This window comes from Rhipicephalus microplus, chromosome 9, assembly GCF_043290135.1.
Source record: "Rhipicephalus microplus isolate Deutch F79 chromosome 9, USDA_Rmic, whole genome shotgun sequence".
Lineage (NCBI taxonomy): Eukaryota > Metazoa > Arthropoda > Arachnida > Ixodida > Ixodidae > Rhipicephalus > Rhipicephalus microplus.
This window is the reverse complement of record NC_134708.1, coordinates 96,071,919-96,089,375: the sequence shown is the minus strand read 5'-3', so window position 1 is coordinate 96,089,375 and position 17,457 is coordinate 96,071,919. Positions and strand designations below refer to the sequence as shown.

Here is a 17,457-nt window from a genome sequence, read left to right as displayed (position 1 = left end):
GTAGGTGACAAAGAACACAAATTGTACCGCAGTTAGTGGCAGTCGTTAATTGAAATAATTTTCTTAAACTCATAGATGTCGTCGGCATACAAAAGAAAGGAAGAATAACGAATTGCAAAAGAAACATCGTTAACGTAAATAAAAAAGACGACTGGGCCTAATAGCGATGCTTGAAGAACCCCACTGGTAACTTAGTACAAGGAAGACGTTTGGCCATTTACGGCAACATATCATGATCTGTTCTTGCAGATAGCTGTACAAGAGATTCACAACAAATGAGTTAACATTACAGTTTACAAGTTTAACCAAAAACTGTGAGTGGCTGACTACGTCAAAAAACTTCCTCAGGTCACAGTAGACTATGTCAATTCGTTTTTTTTTCTGAGAAATAAGTGGGGCGATTTACGTCGGGAAAGTAGGAAGATTTGTGGTAGTTGAGCGCTCAGGGAGAAACTCATGTTGGTTATAAATCAATGAACTTTTCACGTTAACATGCAATATGTTGTGGAGAGCCGGCTCAAGAATCGTCGTTGTAGCGCACAGTATAGAAACCGGCCAATAATTAGAAACATCTGTTTTTCATCCCGGCGACTTAAATACTGGGAAAACACGCGCAGTTTTCCACATGCTGGGAAATGTGGATGCGTTCAGACAGTTAATAATTGTGGTAGTCAGTACTCTAGGAACTATACTACCAGAAGCCTTTAGTATGACGGATGGGATGTCATCAGGTCCACACGGTAATAACGGTTTCAAGCGCCTAATGCATCAACAGATGAGCTTTTCATCCAGTGACAGATTACTAGATGTGCCAATTGCCTTGTGCTGTTGTCCTGTCTGAGTCCTATAATCTGAGGCCTTATAAACGGATGAAAAATTAGTGGCGAAGCAGTCAGCAATGGCATGCACTTTGACACTGTCCTAGTCCGTAGCCTGAAGGACTCACCACTTTTGCTAGACCATCTCCGTACATATTTCCAAAACTCAGCTGGCCTGTCAGAAAGATGTTTTTTTTAATAATGCAATATATGAACTGTTGTCCCGTTTATATAGGCGTTAAGAAAGAGTTATAAAAGAGCTGAAATCTTCCTTCCACTTGATGAATGGAGAACATTCAACCTTCTTTTGCGTGCAATCGTTATGCATCAGTGCTCTTATAAGTTCAGGGAAGAACAAGCGGGGATAGTTACGATGTTTAGGTGTATATTGCGGAATATAATAGCGCATGCTACTTAACACAAGTTCCGCAAACTCTTCAACTTGTTCATAAACATTTGGTTCGTCAGTAACCTGGAGACTCGCTCGCTGGATTCTGTGCCAACTGGTCGTGCCTTCGCAATCTCCGACGTCAGTGAAGCTCTGGCTGACTGGGCTGGCCCTACGCCATCTCCTGACACCGACAAGAGCTCTCGCCAGTGGTGTCCCGTCCTCGGACTCCTGCAACCGTGTCCATATTTCTTGTCTTCTCCTTACTTCCGTCGTTCGCCGTTCCTGCGCCTCGCTCTCTCCTTCCTCTCTCTCTATATATCTTTACCTTTCAATCCTATGCTTTTAATCCTTTCTCTACCCCCATCTCTCGTGAGCTACTGTTGAGGTGTCCACCGCCCCCCCCCCCCCCCCGAAAGACAGTTACGGGGCTCACCTTTCTTTCCTTTTCACTTGAAATCACTCCCCCCCCCCCCCCCGTCAGTAACCTGTGACCAATCAACCACTGACAAGTAATGACAAAAGCCCGTGTAGTCACCTGTCTTGAAAGCAAATGTTACAGATTGGTTGAAATGACTGGTGTGGTTCGTTGTTTTCGCATATACAGATAACCTTAGATTTACTGGTGGTTGGAATTTGTCAGGACTAACAACAACAACAACAATATAATAATAATAATAATAATAATAATAATAATAATAATAATAATAATAATAATAATAATAATAATAATAATAATAATAATAATAATAATAATAATAATAATAATAATAATAATAATAATAATAATAATAATGATAATAATGATAATAATAATAATAATAATAATATTAATAATAATATTAATAATAATAATGTTAGTACTACAAGAAGGGTAACAATAATAATCGTATACGGTTTTACGTCTCTCGGCGTTAAAGAGGGTGCGCCCGCAGAGGCGGCGTGCAATGGTTTCAAAGCACCCACAGAGTTCAAACAATGGGATATCAGCCCTAGTGAATGAATATGCATTAGATGATACCACTTTAAGCCACAGGTGGATCAGGTTGGATAGTATAGTCAATTGAACATCGAAGTTCAAATAGTGCAGGCTTTGGGCTTGTAAACGTAGCTGAATTCCACGGGTGCAACGTTAAATGACGAGCTATAGCACGCGTAGTCGTTTTGTTGCGTCAGATCTTGATAGTGGATCTTGCAAGCAGAAAGCTGAAAGATATCTGCAGGACATAGTCGAAATGGCTGAAGGAAGTCAATATAAGAGTAGCATCAAAGAGTCTAGCAGATATGTTAAGACACTCCTGGTGTGTTTTTTTTTTGCTTTTCTTTGTCAGATTTATTCTTGGAATATTCATAGCCATGGTAGCTTTGGCGACACTCACGGAGGTGCTGGAAACAGCCAAGTCCACATCTACACGTACAGCCTGCGAATCTTCTAACACAGGTAAAGATGTAGCGCTGCTAAGATCGGGTTAAGCAGCGCAAGCAGCATTATCTGTACATGGAGCGCACAGGAGTTACGAAATTGGGTGAAACATGGCCACGATGCATCGTAAAAGCAAGAAAAGTGGCGGTGTGACATAAAGAAAAAATAGGCACATTAATTGAATTGTACTATGGGAAGTTAACTAAAATAAGTATCGACTATAATGCCTTGAACGCCGTTGACAACAGGGGCTTAGATTTGTAGCACGCATCCTCGAACTTTGGATTTGTAGGCTTTGGTAGAAGTTATGTGTAACTAAGTAAATGCGAAACCTTACTTTTCAAAATGAATAGGAATCAGTCCGTATAGTGATTTATGCGAGCCTGGTAAGACAATCGCGCATTTTCTAAGGCTGAAGCTTTAGATGCTCCATGAAATGTGAAAAATCACTGTCGGGGCAGTAGGCGTTATAACACGAATCGGCTCGAAAAGTATCGCATGATCGCAGATGACGCCTCGATGATCAGTGCAGTAGAGGATCAGTGCAATTGGACTAAGAAAATGGGAAAAGATATGACTATTGCTTTCGAGCCATCTTGACGAGAAACCGTGTGATTTTTGTTTGTTTGGAAGAAAAGGCCCTCTTCCGCGCATGAAACGCACCTAACAATGCTTGTTTAAGGAATAAAAATTCACGGGCCATCAATATTTCCTAATATTGCACACAAGATATGCGGCACAACGATATTGATTTGAACTTGATACGAAAACTGACAGTGACGGCCAAAAAAAAAAAAAGAAAAGACGCAGCATATTCAGGGAGTAATCGATGATGAGTAGGCCGAAGCGGGGGGGGGGGGGGGAATCGCTAAACCGTGAACTATCCGCAAAAATCGCCCCCTACATCATCAAAGACGTGCCAAACATTATATTGACACACCTCGATGGGCGCATGAAGAGGAAGAGGTAGAAGCGGTCTGGCTCACGAGCAGCTCGGTCGCCGGTTTCTGGCTCTGAGCTGTACCGATCTCAACCATTTCCTGTAAATAAACGCGTTCCTTCGTCACAGTTGTGGTGGAAGGTGCTGGGTAAGCCAGCTACTGTTAAGCGAGACCGGAGAGCAGCCGTCTACTAACGACGGAACCGCAAGAGCACGAGCTTCGCCGCAGCCGTCGACTAGCGGGCTTGCCACCACTACCTCAAGATATGAACTTGGACGGAGACATCCAGCAGCCGGTCGCGAGGGCGCCGTCTTTCCACTACCGAGAGCCACGCACATTTACAGGAAAACCTGGCGATGACGTTGAAGAATGGCTCAGCCACTATCAACGGGTGAGCCGAGCCAATGGCTGGAATGCGGCCAGCCAGTTGTCCCACGTGGGTCTATTTCTCGATGGCAGTGCTTTAGTGTGGTTCGAGAATCACGAAGACACCTTGACAACATGGGACCAGTTTATGGAGGAGATCAAGAAGTGCTTTGGCGACCCTGCGACGAAGAAGAAACGTGCAGAGCAAATGTTGTCGCAGAGAGCTCAAGCTTGTGGTGAGACATGCAGAACCTACATTGAGGAGGTACTGAAACTGTGCAAATGTGTGGACACCAACATGACGGAAGAGGACAAGGTGGGCCACATTCTCAAAGGAATTGCGGAAGACGTCTACCACTTCCTTATCGGCAAGGAGAGTCTTGAGTCTGTGGCCGATGTGATTGGGCACTGCCGAACGTTTGAGGCCCTGAAGACTCGCCGCATCACTACGAAGTTCGGACGCCTTGCCAATGTTACGACCGTCGCCACTGTCGATGTGTGCCAAGACTCCGTGCCTACCGACCTTTCGTCAACGATTCGCCTCATTGTACGTGAGGAACTTCGTCGTCACCTTTACGCGCCCTTGAACGCCCGAGAACCACCGTGCGATACACCGTCCACAAGTATCAATGCTACGAGTTTCGAGGAGCGCAGCTATTCCAACCGCGGCCCTCAGCTAAGGGCTCCACCACCGGCGTCTTCTTATGTAGAGCCGCCTTATGCTCCCCACAGTCGTTACGGCTACAACAGCCATCCACCTCCTTTTGCGTCTCAGTGGGAACAGAGCGCCGCGTACCCTCAACATCCAGCGACGTTCCCTATGCCCCGTGAACGGCCCGTCTGCTACCAGTGCGGTGTTCGTGGACATATCGCCCGATTTTGCCCAATGCGACGTAATCCACGTTCGACATTCCCTCAGAGATCCGCGACGTTTGCACAACGAAGCCAACGGCCTGACTACACCTACTGGCCCCCCAACCCAACTGACGAGCGGCACGCCTACCAGCCGATCAACCGGAGTGACTCGCCCGGATCTGTGCGCAGCTTAACGCCGCCCACCACCCGTCCACCTCGGTCACCATCTCCACGGCGCCGGTCACGAATGTCGTCTCCGCCACCGGGAAACTAGCCAGCGCGGCCGACGGAGGTGAGGTCGCTGGACGTACCGATTTTCATCAAAGAATGCCTCCACCAGTTTCTATGCTTCAGAATAAGGTTCAGGTACTTGTTGACGACGTTCCCACGATGGCATTGATAGACACTGGCGCAAGTGTTTCTGTGATGAGTTTAGTTTTTAAGCAACGACTGGGCCGTAAGGTTATGTTTCACTGGGACAAACCTGCCACATTTCGGGCAGTGAGCGGCGCATTCTTGCGTCCTGTCGGCGTCTGCACTGCGTCTGTTAGTGTTGCCGGTAAAACGTTCAAGGCGGAATTCACAGTACTGGCTCAATCAACGCATGACGTTATACTTGGCATAGACTTTTTGCGAGAGTGTCGTGCGACCGTGGATTGTGGAGCAGGTGAGGTTCTGTTGTCTACTCTCGCCCAGCAGCCTGATTGTGAGAAAGGTAACCTCACTGTAGCTAAAGATGTACTTCTGCCAGCGTGGTCCACGGCCAGCGTACAAGTGACCACTTCGGAAACCAACTCGAGTTTGAATTCACGTGACATAGTGATTGAGCCGTTGCCTGTAGCTTGTCTCAAGAAAAACATCTTTGTACCACGATGCATTGTATCTCTCGCAGACGAGACGGCTCAATTATGGGTGATAAACAGCTCACCCGAGTCGGTTGTACTACCGGCTGGTATGCGCCTTGCCCTGTTCGAAAAGCAGAGCAGCACCTGCATTGGAGCTTTAAGCGATCTTGAAAGGGCGGGTCCGGAAACTTCTGGTATGGAAGCTGAATTTTCAAAAATGGTTAGCAAGTCCATTTCCTCACAGAAGCGCAAAGACCTCGTTGCACTGCTGGCGAGACATGCTAAAGTATTTGATTTTGCACGGAAGGTGCCTAGGGCTCAGATACCGACCACGCGCGCTCGTCACAAGATCGATACTGGCTCTGCTCATCCTCTCCGACAAAAGCCCTATCGCGTGTCCGTGTCCGAACGCAAAGTTATTGCTGAACAAGTTGGCGAGATGCTAGCCACTGGTGTAATTCAAGAATCGTCAAGTCCGTGGGCTGCACCTGTTATTTTGGTAAAGAAAAAAGACGGGTCCTGGAGGTTCTGTGTTGATTATCGGCGTCTCAATTCTATAACCAAGAAGGACGTGTACCCCCTCCCCCGCATTGATGACGTAATTGACTGCCTTCATTCAGCTTCCTACTTTTCTTCGGTAGACTTGCGATCCGGGTATTGGCAGATTCCCATGGATCCAGTTGATAAAGAGAAGACGGCTTTTGTAACGCCAGACGGTCTATTTGAATTTAATGTTATGCCGTTCGGCTTGTGTAATGCTCCGGCAACATTTGAACGCTATATGGATACCGTCTTGAGAGGCCTTAAATGGGAAATTTGTTTATGTTACCTGGACGATGTGGTTATTTTTGGACGAACTTTTGAAGAACATAATCATCGCCTTGACGTTGTTCTAACATGTTTGGAGAAAGCCGCCTTGACACTGAACTCAAAAAAATGTCGTTTCGGTGAACGGCAAACACTGGTTTTAGGACACCTTGTGGACAAAGCTGGTGTTAGGCCGGACCCGCAGAAAGTGGACGCCGTCAGCAAGTTTAAGCAGCCACAGTCTATCCGCGAGCTACGAAGCTTTCTGGGCCTATGCTCTTATTTTCGCCGCTTTGTACCTAATTTTGCTGAAAAGGCCCAGCCACTGACTGACTTGCTGCGCAAGGACGTCCCTTTTCACTGGACACCAAATTGTGAGTCAGCGTTTAAGCAACTAAAGTTCGCTCTCACTTCCGGGCCAATACTATGCCACTTCGATCCCTCTGCTTCCACGGAAATCCACACCGATGCCAGTGGAGTTGGTCTCGGCGCGGTGCTTATTCAACGACACAACAATGCTGAACACGTCGTCGCCTATGCAAGCCGGTCCCTGAGCAAGGCAGAGCGTAATTATACGGTTACCGAATTGGAGTGCCTCGCCGTCGTTTTCGCCGTACACAAGTTTCGCCCCTACATCTACGGTCGTCGTTTCTCAGTCATCACCGATCATCACTCTCTTTGCTGGTTGGTGAGCCTACGTGATCCATCTGGTCGACTTGCGCGATGGGCCATACGGTTACAAGAATTTGACTTCACGGTCCGCTACAAGAGCGGTAATCGCCACGCAGACGCTGACTGCCTGTCACGGCTTCCTCTACCAACGACCGAGTGTGAAGCTGATAATTTTGACGATTTTATCACAGCTATTGACTCTCATTTTCCTGACATCGCGGCTTTCCGGACAGCACAGCACGAGGATCATTGCTTAGATCACCTGTTTGCCTCCGCGAATGACCCGGCCAGTTCAAGCTCTTTTGTAGTCCATGACGCCGTCCTTTACAAGAAGAATTATTCTGGCCAAGGCGCCCGTCTGCTTCTGGTAGTTCCACGCACTCTACGTCCCCAAATTTTTCGGTTCTGCCATGACAACGCAACCAGTGGGCACATGGGCTTCGCCAGAACGTTTCATCGCATCCAGCAAAGGTTTTACTGGCCCAAGATGCGACGCGACACAGAAAAATACGTAGCGGGTTGCGAACAATGTCAACGTCACAAGCGTCCCACGACTACATCACCCGGACCTCTCCATCCCGTACCACCTCCTAGCTCTCCCTTCGAGATTGTTGGTGTCGACCTTCTAGGTCCGTTTCCGCGGTCAGCCAGTGCCAATCGATGGGTCATCGTGTGCGTCGACCACCTGACGCGCTACGCAGAAACTGCGGCTATACCTACTGCAACAGCCTTTCACGTGTCGCAGTTTATGCTTCGGCATATCATTCTCCGTCATGGCCCTCCACGAGTCGTCATTAGCGACCGGGGACGTCAGTTCGTCGCTGACGTCGTTGAAGAGATCCTACGCCTGTCTGCCAGCCAATTCCGCCACGCAACCCCGTATCACCCCCAGACGAATGGCCTCGTAGAGCGGACCAACAGGACGCTAACGAACATGTTGTCAATTTATGTTGATGCCAAGCACAAAAACTGGGACGAAGTACTGCCCTATATCACATACGCCTACAACACCGCGAAACACGAGACAACAGGGTACGCGCCCTTTTTCCTGCTCTACGCCCGCTCCCCTCGCAGTTGCCTCGACACCATTCTGCCTTTTACGTTAGATGAGGAAACATCGGTTGCCGAGTCACTATGCCGCGCTGAAGAAGCCCGTCGCGTCGCACGCCTTCGAACCATTGCATCTCAACAGCGCTCCAAGACCCGGTACGACGCCCACCATCACTCCGTTGCCTACACAAAGGGTGACCTGGTGTGGTTGTGGACACCTGTCCGCAAACGTGGTTTATGCCAAAAGTTTCTGGCCCACTACTCCGGACCATTTGTAGTCATTGACCGTCTCAGTGACGTCACATACGTCATCTCCGGCGTCACAAGCAATGGTCGGCGCTCTAGCAAGACACAGCTGACACACGTCGCGCGCCTCAAGCCATATCACCACCAACCTTCCTATTGACTCGCCCAGTGGGCATCGTCTGCGAACGGGGGAAATGACACACCTCGATGGGCGCATGAAGAGGAAGAGGTAGAAGCGGTCTGGCTCACGAGCAGCTCGGTCGCCGGTTTCTGGCTCTGAGCTGTACCGATCTCAACCATTTCCTGTAAATAAACGCGTTCCTTCGTCACAATATATTTATACAACAAATTTCATTATTTGTAAGTGGTAGCTATACGTCACTTCCGTTCAGCTTTCATTATAACAGTTTCATGGTCGGTGAAGTGGTGGATCGGTGATGGACAGTAGTGGGATGCTTGCAAGGACAAAGTAGTGGGCAGTTTGCAATGGTGGAACTATGGGCAGTCACATACAAACAAGAGATGGACACAGTGGGACAATCAATGGTTCTTGTACGCTCACCTGGATACAAGTACACGGACAGCTTGCATTTCAAACTTGCTACTTCGCAACAGTATTTGCTTCATAGGTGGTGAAGTGGTGGATCGGTGATGGGTTGTAGTGGGATGTTTGCAAGGAGGAAGTAGTGAGCAATTGGCAAGGGTAGAACTATAGGGGGTCACGTACATACATACAAGTGATGGACAGACTCACGCATTCAGGAACTTCGCCCCTGAAATGCACCTTCACGGTGAATATAACTGATATATCCATCGGATCATTTCCCATGCTCACGATTGGCGCATAGCCGCATATCCCAGCCCCTGTCAAGTGGGTATTCCCCACAGGTGATTCATACTCCTCGGCAACCAAGGACAGTGCCTTCCAAACTTAAAAGCTCGGAAGACACTTTGCTGGGATTAAACAAGTGTAAAACACACAGTTCTTTAAAACACACTGTTCTAGATCTTCTATCTGTACTTAATTACTACCATGACTGAACAAGGTTTAGTCTAGATTATCTTGTCGACGCAGGTGTAAGCCGAAAAACAATGCTTGCATTTCATTTCGATAAAGACACATCTGTGCACTAGCGGGAGTGGTGACGTTACGTTAAATACTGAGCTACCAGTTATACGCTATTGCGCTCAGCGTACATGGTAAGGCCATGGTGTGCACACTACTCATATTACACAGGGACTTCGATACACCTCGTAATACATGTCTGAAAGTGCGACACAAGCATCCCCTCGCTCGCTGCTACGCATTAGCGGCTCGGTGCACGATCCAGTGTTGCATACGGAATGTATCTCAGCAAATAGCGAGACAGGGCTAGTTAAGTGTACTGATCCGTAGCTTCTGTAGACTCAAATTGCATGACACCAAGAAAGAAGAACATTGCACGAATGCTCGCCCTGCTTTCTAGTTTAAAAGGTGTGGTGTTATTTGAACTCTCAAATGTTAAAGACATACTTATCTAAACAAAAAAGCGACGAAAAACTAAAGAGACACATGATACTTTAGGAGTTTGCCTAAGACGACTACTTCACGTGATTACTTCGCGTGATTACATGAAGATGTGGTCACGCGTTATTCGACTTAATATATACGTCATTATTACAATCGCGATGGATGAATGGAGAAACTTTAATTGTGACTACATGATCTTTTCAGGCGTTCACGTTGGCACCACCGATGGTTCTGTTCTGTTCTGTTTTAACTGTTTTGCTGTGGAGAGGTTGAGGTGCCTATTGCCTCGGCTACTCCATATCACAAAGTTCTGCAGCGAAAAATAAAATAACATTACAGAACGCTACCCAAAAATTAACAATACGGAAAAGAAAAAAAAAAACATAATAGCACACTGAAACCGCTTCAAATATCATGCCAATACACAGTTTTCTTCGCGCAGTTCACACAGTCATAAACTACTTACACGCACACCTTATTATTCTAATGTCAATATATACATGACCACATTTTATATAATACCCATCTCTGGCTGTCTGTCATAGGCACTTGTTACTTTTGGGGTGATTTGCGGCATCTAAGGCCTTCGCCTTAGTTAGATTACTTAGAAGTTGTTACATCGGCAGTGCTTTTTCTTTTGCGTGCGTATTTTCTCCACACTGTATGCATAGGTAAAAATTTCAAGGAGAGATTCCGGACGCTGTCTGTGGTGTACACCTTGCGTGAGACGTTTCGCTTGGACACCAGCAATGACGCTCGGCTTGACATCTTCAATGGCCTGCGTGCTTTGACCATGGTGTGGGTCGTCGTACTTCACACACATCTCTACGTGGACGAAACACTTCTCGGTAAGTATATTGAGGTTAATGTATCAACGTGTCGCCTAATGTGAAGGTTACCTTCCTTTGCTGCTCTCGTTTTCCTGTGGCGTTCCTGTCCCCTCAGTTCTCTTCCCCTTACAGATAAGCATGTAGGCTACTTTTCGTACGCCGGCAGCCCAAACGAAGTAGCGTCAACTTTGTCACATTGCCGAAAACTTTTTAAAAATGCGCCATTGAAAATCTGGCACGCTGGGCTCACGTGTTCTAAGAGGGAGGAATGAAGAAAGGGAGATTATCTGGGGTGACCACCATGCTGGAAAGAGTTAACTATAAGTCTTCATTAACCTGGGTTTAGTAGTAGAGCTCCTAGAAGGTAAATTCTCTAATGAGTTCTTCCTTTCAGCTCTACTGGTCAATGATGTTCGCGATGGCAAAGCCCCACTTGACGTTGTTTCTTTACGTTGACTGGCAGAAAACACTGACGAAGTACATCGAATGTCGAAGACAATACCACGGCAGCTCATTGTAAATGGAACTTTGAGCGTCGTAGTGTTTCTGACCATCAGGTTTGTCACACATCTTTTCGCATCAACATCTCACTACATCTCATTTGTAATAAGTGCCTTAGACAAAGTCTAGACCGTGGTTTCTCAAAGAGCGTTCCGCGGAACGTTGGAGTTCTCTAAGCCTTTCCTCCGTGTTCCGTGATCCACTGACAAATTTTGCGTTGTTCCGCACTCCTCATGTCATTTATATGCTGCACCAGAGGTGCGATCAATCTCAAGAACCTCCATTACAGTCTCACCCGAGTGTGAATAAGTCCATCTCAGTGCATAACAGAAAAGCACGAGCTGCAAAACAAATCTCATCTGCAGCTTCTAGCCAACCAGACTCCGAAAACGGCTCATGTGGTTTATTTGTTCCCACGTCTGTTTGAAAAGTGCAATGACGTATGATTGTGGACGGGCACTCTCTTGTCTGTAAAGTAAACACAGGAATTTTTATAATTTATTTATTTATTGGATACTCTGCGCCTCTATAAACAGGTCCATACAGTAGTGAAGAATGAATACGTAGGTCAGTATCGCAACAACGTAAGAGGAACACAGTTATATAACACTTTAGCACAGTGCTATGCGACAAAGTCTCATACGTTGATCAAAGCGAAAAACAATAGAGAAAAGGCTGAATCTGGCTGGTCCAAAGTGTGAAGTTGCCTTGCATACATTTTTCGATTCAGTGGAAGTTGAGGTCCATGTTAGTCCGTTGGGTCCATGTCAGCACCATTGGTTTTGAGTTTATTACGTCTGAATGTAAATGAGACGTATTTGCATCAAAGAGGGGTGAAAGGGGGAGGTTGAACTTGAGATTATGGTGCAAATGCTCAGACAGAAACGATGAATACACGCAAGACACGTAAAGACGCACAATCATAACTAAATTTTATATTTCCGAATGATTAGCTTGAAAACCAACCCTCAAGCATGCCCACATTACATAAATCAACATAACAATCTGAAAACACTGCTTGATCAAAACCTATCAACCATAAAGAAAAATACTATTCTCATTTTGATAAAGAGATAGACTTCGGTGTGTAAATAGCCTCAGCCAGTTCCCGTGCCGCCTTGTCTTTGCTCTTCCGAAAAATTCATGCGTTGCCCCGAAGTGGTTTACACATCCAAGCCTTGCAGTAATGCGGCAAATGAGATCCGGTCCCATTCCTTGTAAACATGGCGTGCTCTGCTAATCGGTCATTAATACACTGGTCAATCGGGCCCATGCATGTACACCCGGCCACCGCTCAATGGAATCTAATAAAAAAGACCAGTTGAGCATTTCATGAAGCGCGTTTTCATCGTGTCTTCTTTCTTACAATCAGGACTCTTAGCAGACGACCGTCAAGCGAAAATACGATAGAGTTTTCGCGGAGTCGAGAATACTACCGGTACGGTATACCTAGAAGCCACATTATTCAAATAATGATACCTTGTGAATGTAAAGAATGACGACGGGACGCTTATTTTTATCATTCACTGGGGAAGCACCGTTGGCATCACGCCGAACTTTCTTCAGTGAAGCCTCGCAAACAGATCCTAAAGAAAGGAGAACAGCGGGAAAAAAAGTCTAGAAAATTGCCGTTCAAAGCTTTCTTTCACTACATGTGAGCAGAACCTGTTTAGAGCCATCTGCAAACTAGCAATTGCCTAATGAAACTGTACGGTGATTCTTGGAACCAGCATGCTTGAAACGTGCCAACTGAATTGCTCAATATTTAAGTGTCCGACTGTATAAAGCTCCGTTAGACTCTTTCAAGCTTGAAAAAAAAAATATTACGTAACGTTCACATTTGAAAGAGTGACTTTCCCATATCTCATATCGAAAATATTTCTGAAAGGAATTTGGCTTCAGAAACATAGCGATAGCAACCTCCAAAAAAAGTAAAATATAGACGTACTAACGCCAACATTATTTCGTTTCTTATGCAAGAAAACAATAACATGTTTCTAAAGTTAAAAAAATATGAAGTTAAATTGAAAACGACTTTGTTGCCCAGCTTCAGCTGCCGTTTTCTGCAGAAAAATGGAAAGACCGACGCCGCAATTATAGTAAACATGATCATACCGCATGCTAGGCATGTGGCCGGGCTATAATTCAAGCCTCGGTGAAACAGAAACTACGGTGCAAGGCTGCTGGTTTAAAGGTCGCGGGTTCTATCCCTGCAATGCAGTCACATTCCAATGGAGGCGAACTGATAGTGGAAGCCTGTGTACTGTGTGAAGTCAGGGCACGTTAAGAAACACCAGTTGGTCAAATTTTGCGGAGCGCTCTACTACGGCGTCTCTCATAATGAAATCGTGGTTTTGGGACGTCAGACCCCAGATATTATTCATTCAAGCATTAGCGGAAGCTCGTAGCTAACGTGAGGTAGAAGGTTCGGCCCACAAGAGTGTGTACAGCCATGCAATCCACTACTTCAGGCAAGTGTAGTTCTACCCGCACATGCACGCCAAGCTTCGCTTGCCAACATTTTCCCGACAGAACTAGGGCTAAAAAATTATGTGAAGATGAAAGAATTGTGTAATACTTCGTATCAGCTATCCTAGTGAACCTTAAGCAGCGTTTTAATATAAATAATTTCTGATTTGTAAACAAAATGTTTTCCCCATATTTCAGCGGCTTCATGCAGTGGATGACGGTGTGGAAGCGATCGAATATTGTTAACGACGTATCTGGTTGGTTTGCCGTCGTCATTCATCGGTACCTCAGGTGGGTTTTAGGCTATCGACTGTGATAACAGCGGCTAGTCTGTCGCGATATTAGCTAGTAGGCAGAACTCTGGTGGTTTCTGTTCGTTAGAGATAAGAACCATGTGCGTCATAACAACATGCTTTGTAGCTCAGCTCAGTAATGAACGTGTGAACAGGTGATGCAAAAATGTCATATTGAAAGTAGCTAGACAGGTCGCAACTGATGTCTGTCTTGTATACTTATCTATAGCGGAAAGTACTTATCGCACGAAAGAGCAATGTCCCTCTTTGCTTCCGCTGCCCAGTTGGGCGACCCCGCAAAAAAGACCTCGTATATGACACAGGACTGTATTACGATTCCTGTGTTTGAAAGAATAATGAATTTTCGTCGGATTGTCAAATTTGGGTTTCCGTCGGCAATGTACAGCACTCAGTGCAATTGGTTGGCCCCGTAAATAAGAACATTGCCCGCCCTGTACTTCCCAAGGAGGTACCATAAGAATTGCTGTAAGAATCGCTGTTGTCTCATGAGCCTTGCTTTGTAGCTGCTGCCTCGCTGATGGGTGCCATGGCTTTGTCAAGCTGCCTCTCGCAGCTTTTGCTGCACCTCTCTGCAATTTCACAAGGCAGACAATGAAGAATCCGAATTGTAAAATTAGTCGGGGCGAGCTATGGAAAAAATCGCAGCATATCCACGGAGTGCATGATGATGAGTGGGGCGAAGCATCCATCAGTCCGTCCACGCTTCCGTCCGCGCATTCGTCTGTGTGACCGTCAGTACGTGCATTCGTCTGTGCGACCGTCAGTGCGCCCATCCGGCCATCTGTGCATCCGTTCGTGCGTCCGTCCCTGCATTCGTCCATGCGTCCGTCCACCCGTCCGTCCGTGCATCTGCCTGTCTGTCCGCCCGTCCGTAGTCCGTGCGTCTGTTCATCCTTCCATCTAGTGAACACTCCAAGTACCATATTTTCAACGCATAATCATCATATGGAAGTACCGCCATCCAGCGGACGTTTCAAGGACTAAACGAGAGGTGGCACAACCGGACTAGAGAAGAGGCACGCACGCACTCTCTGCCCACACTTCGTGTCTAGTTTCCACCTTTCACCACTGCTAGTTCATGGCAATGCGGCCCAACCTTCGCTAAACCTTGCTAAAAGAAGAAGGTTAAGCCCCTGCAGCGAGTTTAACGTGGCAACCTTTTCTGGTGACATACTGCTGAAAGTGCATTTTCCTGTTACTATTTTTTTGTAAGCATCAAAGTCAAGACAAATTTTATTGGAAATTAGGTGACCAATACTCTTCTCTATAGGCTATTTCATCAGAAAAAAACTATCTTTTTATTTATGATTACCGTGTGCGCGTTTTCTCCTCAATTCAAAAGGGTATGTACGTGCTGCTTCTCTAGCCTGGCCATGGAGGTGGCTACCTGTGTTAGTGGCTGGTTGAGACGCTGTAGCCTCTCTGAATGCAGGAACAGCGCAACCTAGAAGTAGTTACTTCGTAACTATGCAAGTGAAAAAGCAAGGACAGAAAAGAGCGCTGACTTGCAACAAAGATTTAATGCCGGAGTGGTGTACATATATAGGCGAAAAATGAGAAAAAAAATGAGAAAAATGGGCATGCGTAGAAGGGTGCAGGAACAACTACTGCGATACAATGTCAGCAAAACTCTTGTATCTTGCTGAATGGGCTGAAAAAACAAATACATATGTAACTTAAAAAGATCGAGAGACAAGAGTTTTGCTGACATTGTATCGCAGTAGTTGTTCCTGCACCCTTCTACGCATGCCCATTTTTCTCATTTTTTTCTCATTTTTCGCCTATATATGTACACCACTCCGGCATTAAATCTTTCTTGAAAGTCAGCGCTCTTTTCTGTCCTTGTTTTTTCGCTTCCGTAGCTACGAAGTAACTACTTCTAGGTTGCGCTGTTCCTGCATTCAGTTATGTCCTACCAACTTGCCCAAGCTTCCACGCTTCATAACTTCATCGGTAGCCTCTCCCCTTCACACTCTCTCAGCAATTATGTGATTGCGTCGGGAAACGAGATTCTGCAGACGCGCGATCGACCAACGCGTTGTATCCTACGATAAGAACGCAGTGGCACGCGCTAGCACGTTCAAACCAGCGTAAGGGGCTCTACCACACTCTCCCAACAATCGCATGATGGCGTCGGGGAACGAGATTCTAAAGACGCGCGATTAATGCACGTGCTGCCGTGTCTCGTGGCGATGAATCCGCGTGGCGTGCTCCAACGATACTTTGGAACGAGTGACAGCAAATAAACTGTGCTCCCCTTGCAAGAGCGCGTTAACATCGGCCAATGGTGCCCGTGACAAAGAGAACTTGAAGTCGACCCACGCACTGCCTCGCATTCTACTCGTGGTTTTTATGTGCGATGCGGAAGCGAATATCAAAGAAGGAGGCTCATGATTGAGATATGCTTCGCCAGGTGTAGCGACGATCCCGCCTGGTCACAATGAAACAGTGTAGCATTTTCGATGGACTCATTATGCTATTAATTTCCCTTGCTGCTAATTGTTGCCTGTTTCAAGTAAACTGATGCTCCAATATTATGTCTGCAGAACAACAGCCTGTGAACCACCACAAGAACGACAATAATCAATGTCGCACTGGTTGTATTTTATTTCGAAGTATAATTTTTCTGAACATTAAGGTAACCGCACATGCTTGGAGGACAAATAAGCGGGTCACTTGGGGCTCGTGCCCCTATTTATCAGAAACAGTGTTTAATGCCGACATATTTACACCATCGAGTAGTGTCAATATGTTCTTCAGAAACACGACTCCGGTATCTGACGCTAGACTCGTGCCATGAATGGGGCTTGGTTGTTGTTTCAGTTTGAGGATGGTAATATTGCCGCTGTTTGGGCAAGTAGGTGAAGCTAAACGTTTGCCGGGATTGGTGTTGTATGCAAAGAAATGCAATAATACCTGCTGGTGTTTCAACTGATATTACCTAATCATGATATATGCCCTAGTGGTGCACTCCAGCTTATTTTTGACCATCAGGGGTTCTTTGTATTGTCCATATAATTCCTATGGCATTAAAAAAGGATCCCAGTCAAGGGACAGCTGACGATACACTTTACTAAAAAGTGTGAAGCTTGCTACTTAGTGAAAAACGGAGAACATCTTAAGCACGCTGTCTGTCGCCGTATCGACTTAAAAAGTTTATGATTGAATGCGGTTATACGTATCAACAAGCCCGATGACAATTTCCACCACCGAACGAAGACCTTAACTTGGCACAAACATTGTTTCTTTGTTAACTACAAACAAATACCTTCCTGAATCCATCTCAACTGAAGCGGATCTTTCCCGAGGTACAATGAAGATACATGTAAGATATGGAAACAGCAAACGGCTACGCTTAAACACATGCTATGGGAATTTAATGCTCAACACTGTACCCCGAAACGCTATCGAGTGGGTTAGCT

The 17,457-nt window shown here is 46.1% G+C and overlaps 1 protein-coding gene across 2 annotated transcripts in view; it reads left to right on the top strand.

Moving 5' to 3' along the window:
* The window catches only part of LOC142772030 (nose resistant to fluoxetine protein 6-like), a 91,989-nt gene that overhangs the window by 39,808 nt on the left and 34,724 nt on the right, over positions 1-17,457 (top strand). For both annotated transcript variants that reach the window (XM_075874105.1, XM_075874104.1), the window contains exons 6-9: positions 2,538-2,647; positions 10,593-10,769; positions 11,215-11,308; positions 13,920-14,012. In XM_075874105.1, the coding sequence (XP_075730220.1) occupies positions 2,538-2,647; positions 10,593-10,769; positions 11,215-11,308; positions 13,920-14,012 (474 nt within the window). The remainder of the gene's footprint in view (positions 1-2,537; positions 2,648-10,592; positions 10,770-11,214; positions 11,309-13,919; positions 14,013-17,457) is intronic.